At 50.8% G+C, this 4,670-nt stretch overlaps 1 protein-coding gene across 1 annotated transcript; it reads left to right on the plus strand.

Annotated features, from left to right (window-relative positions):
* The first annotated feature begins 915 nt into the window (after positions 1-915).
* On the plus strand, positions 916-3,909 carry LOC123037931. Its single transcript, XM_044460793.1, has 2 exons — positions 916-1,830; positions 1,887-3,909. Exons 1-2 carry the CDS (start codon positions 916-918, stop codon positions 3,747-3,749), a joined length of 2,778 nt encoding a protein of 925 aa, XP_044316728.1. The 3' UTR covers positions 3,750-3,909.
* Positions 3,910-4,670: the final 761 nt, after the last annotated feature.

Raw genomic sequence — 4,670 nt, forward strand, 5'->3', positions numbered from 1 at the left:
AATTCCGGCGTACGCCTGAACCGACAGGCGAGAATTGTGCAGGCCCTGGTGCGACTAGCCACGAAGGACGCGCGTCTGAACCACTGGGGTCTCGAGAGGCGTATGCGTCGAGAGCACGGTAATTCACCGCCAGAGTCCTAGACAGGCAACTGACCGAATCTCGAGAGCCAAAGACCGCTGCACCTAGTCTCACTAGAGCACGCAAACCACGACGTGAGCAGAGCAAGGGCATCGAGAACACAAGGAGCGACGAGCAGCCATCGCAGGCCCAGCGGCAACCAAGCCATTCCACAACACATCCAGTCCACGGCTAAGAGGCGAGGGCGGAAGCGTTCGTCTTGAACCTAGCGTCCTGCCACAGGGACTGCATTGGCGGCCTTCCGGCGTATGCTTGAACCGTCAGGTGGAAACTGTGCAGGCGTCTGGTGCGACCGGCCCGGACAGAGCCAGGGACAGGAGGCTGTGGCTGCGAAAGGCGTACGCTTTGAGAGCCCGGTGCCTGTTCACCCTAGTCTGGGAACGGTGACGCATCCCTAGACCCTCAGAAGCCCCGAGGCCAAAGACAGCGGAGGCGTTTCGGAGCAGCGAGCAGCGAACAGCGAGGCAGCGGAGAGCGACGGTGGAGCGACAACAATTCTTCAAGGGAGGCGTTGAGATACCCATCTGTCACCATTAGTCCCAGGCCGAAGGACAAGTCGGCGAATAAAGATCCCAATACAAGCATCCCAACATTCTGTGCGTTCTCACTAGACAATCGGGCGGTCACGTTTATATAAATTTGGTGGGACGAACAACACACATCTTCTGAGCTAGCCGCACGATACTCGTAGCGAGCAGACCGTAAAAATAAGTTCGTTACATCTGGCGCCCAAAACGTGATTGTCCGGTCGGTGAGAATTAGCAAACAAACAGAAAATGGGGAAAGGATGGATTTATCTCCTCAAGAAAGAGGATTTCGCCAAAATAGGAGCCAAGTTAGGCATCACTTTGGAGGGAAGAACGGATGACAAGAGGAAAGCCCTCTCAGAGTACCTCACAAGGAAACAGGATGACCCAAGAGTAGCAGAGATCTGGGCTGAGCTGGAAGAGAAATACGACGATAAGCCAGGCCCAACAATCAAATTGCTGAACCCTGACGCCGAGGAGCTCATAGCAAGTCTCGGAGTGGACAGCATGAGGGAAGCTGGCAGGAGTCGAAACCCACGCCAAGAAAGAATAACAGGGCAGCAAAGACCTAGCACTCCAGATTACGCCAAAGTCGCAAAGCAAGTGAGGGAATGGTCGTTCAAATTCGATGGCACAGAGAAGCCACTAGAATTTCTAGAGCAGGTGGAATGGTCCGCAAACACGTACGGGCTGAACCTGAACATGATCCCACGTGCAATGCCAGAGCTATTGCAAGGCAAAGCACTGAAATGGTTTATTTCAAACAACAAACAGTGGAGAACATGGGGAGAGTTCAGCGAAAGTTTCCAGACGTACTTTCTGCCGAGAGGGTTCTTCTCGAAATTGGCAGACAAGGTGAAGCAACGGAAACAGGGTTTCAGGGAACCGTTCAAAGATTACATGGTGGACATGCAGACTTTGATGAGGCCACTCGGGTATTCGCCAAAGGAGACCCTAGAAATAATCAAGGACAACTGCACACCAGACCTGAGAATCTCACTAAGAACGTACAAAGTGGATGATCTGGACACATTAATGATCCTGGCTGACGAGTACGAAGAACTGGACAAAGAGCGAGAAGAGTTCATTCACGAACACAAGTTCTCTCGAAGCAGAATCGCAGCACCACCACAAACTACATGCAGGAGATGTGAAGACAGCACGGTAAACCAAACCCCGTCCTTTGGCCAGTGGACACCGGCCAATACAACACCACAAAGGCAACCAACGAACACATTATGGAGGCCACCAAACACCACTCAGATGGCACGCAACCCAATGCCAAGAGCCACCAATACACAGACCCACGTGGTGAACCCACAGGAGGCATGTCGCCGTTGTGGAGGACACGAACACTGGGCACGAGGATGCAGAAACCAAAGACTACTGTTCTGCTGGGAGTGCGGCAAAATTGGCATCAGGAGTGTAGAGTGCTGCCAAAAGGCGGGAAATGGGCAGCGATCCCAGTCGCAGAGAGGCGCACAGGGGTCGCAAAGTGTCTCCTCTCCAAACTAACTGGCAAGTTGATCGAGGAAGAGCAGCAGTTATCCGCGTACGTTGAAATTGGAGGCGTCGCATACAAGGCCACAATTGACACGGGAGCAACGTCAAGTTTCATTAATGAGGAGCTAGCGGATAGACTGACTGACACAGGAATGATCACAAGGACAAGACGGCAAGTTAGGTTGGCAGACGGCAGATGCAGCCGGATAAGCTCACAGCTCGAAATCACGGTGAAATTTGGAAACAAACAATTGGAGATGAATCTGTTAATACTTCCAGGAGTAGTGGACGAACTAGTGCTGGGATGGAACTTCCTCACAGGAGTCGGGGCAGAAATAAAATGTGCCGGGCATGAATTGCAAATACCGGCAAGAAAACGGCACAGTGGATGTCTAGAAGAAAGGCTGTCGGTGGCTGTAGATTCACACTTAAGTGATGAAGAGGACATCGAGAAATTCCTCGCCACACAGTTAGCAGATTTCAGCACCATGTCAGGAACATCTACAGTGGCCGAGCACCAAATCACCATGAAAGACGACAAGCCAATCAAGCAGAGGTATTATCCTAAAAACCCAAGAGTCCAAGGAGAAATCAACGCAAAGGTGGACGAGCTGTTACAAATGGGCTTCATAGAACATTCAAGAAGTCCATACAGCTCGCCCATCGTGATGGTGAAAAAGAAGACGGGCAAGTGGAGGCTATGCGTGGATTTCAGACAAATAAACGCGAAGTCCATAAAAGATGCCTACCCGATGCCGCGAATCAACTATATCCTGGATCAACTCAGAGAGGCGAAATATATAAGCAGTCTAGATCTGAAAGACGGATATTGGCAAGTCCCTTTGGAAGCAAATAGTCGGCAATATACGGCATTTACAGTACCCAGCAAAGGTTTATTCCAATGGAAAGTAATGCCTTTCGGACTACATTCAGCATCGGCCACGTTCCAAAGGGCTCTGGATCAGGTAATCGGCCCGGAGATGTCACCATACGCGTTTGCATACCAAGATGACATCATTGTGATCGGACGCACACTGAAAGAACACGTGGAGAACCTAAAGGAAGTGTTCAGGCGCCTAAAGGAAGCAAATTTGAGAATAAACGCCGATAAATGCAAATTCTTCAAGCAAGAATTGCTTTACCTAGGACACCGCGTTACTAGCGAAGGGATAGGCACAGATCCCGAGAAGGTAGCAGCCATAGCCGAACTAGAGCCACCGTCGACAGTACGCGAACTACGGCAATACCTAGGCGTAGCCTCATGGTATCGACGATTTGTGCCAGACTTTGCGCGTATAGTTAGACCACTGAACGATCTTCTGCGCAAAGGCACAAAGTGGACATGGACGCCGGAACACCAACAGGCCTTCGAAGAGGTAAAGGCACGATTAGTAGCCGATCCAGTGCTGGCGTGCCCAGATTTTGAGAAAAGGTTCATCCTTCAGACGGACGCCAGCGACTATGGGTTAGGTGCAATCCTGACTCAAGAGACAGTACGACTTCGAGGTAGCGTACAGGAAAGGACAACTGAACGTAGTAGCAGACGCCTTATCCCGACAACCGTTGCCGGAGACACTTAGGGCCATAAAAGACGCATCAGAACCTACCAATAGCTGCAGCTGGATCAGGAGTATGTTGGAGAAAATAAGAGCACAACCACAAAAATATCCAGATTATGTAATGGAAGGCGAGTCACTATATAGGCACATTCCTCACAGAGCGGGCTATGAAGATGTCGTGGCTTGGAAACTGTGCGTTCCGCAGGATCTAAGACAAGCCGTCCTGGAAGAAAACCATGACTCCCCATCCGCTGGCCATGTTGGGAGTAGAAGAACAATAGCACGCCTGGCAGCCCGATACTACTGGCCAGGAATGCACAGAGACGCCAGGATCCACGTACGCAAGTGTGAAGTTTGCCTGAAATACAAGCCCAATCAGCTGCAGGCTGCAGGGAAAATGCTAACTCAGGTACCAGAGGAACCATGGGCAACAGTATGTGCGGACTTCGTCGGGCCGCTGCCTAGATCAAAGCATGGAAATCAAATGATACTGGTGTTAGTTGATCGGTTTTCTAAATGGACGGAAATTGTACCACTACGAACAGCGACAGCGGAGACCCTACAGAAGGCGTTCAGAGAACGCATCATATCAAGGTTCGGGGCTCCAAAGATAGTGATAACCGACAACGGAGTACAGTTCACCAGTCGATCGTTTAAAAGATTTCTTAGCGAAATGGGAATAAAGCAGCAATTCACGGCGCCCTACACACCGCAGGAAAACCCAACAGAACGGGCTAACCGTACGGTAAAGACTATGATAGCTCAATTCGCAGGAAAAGACCAAAGAACCTGGGACGAAAATTGGCCTGAAATTATGCTAGCAGTAAACTCAAGCGTATCTGAATCAACCGGGTACTCCCCAGCGTTTCTCACTCAAGGCCGAGAACCCCGTTTGCCAAACGCACTATACGACAGGGAAACGCTAGGCTCGGGGAAGAGCAC

The sequence above is a fragment of the Drosophila rhopaloa genome, unplaced genomic scaffold (genome assembly GCF_018152115.1).
Source record: "Drosophila rhopaloa isolate 14029-0021.01 unplaced genomic scaffold, ASM1815211v1 contig_223, whole genome shotgun sequence".
Lineage (NCBI taxonomy): Eukaryota > Metazoa > Arthropoda > Insecta > Diptera > Drosophilidae > Drosophila > Drosophila rhopaloa.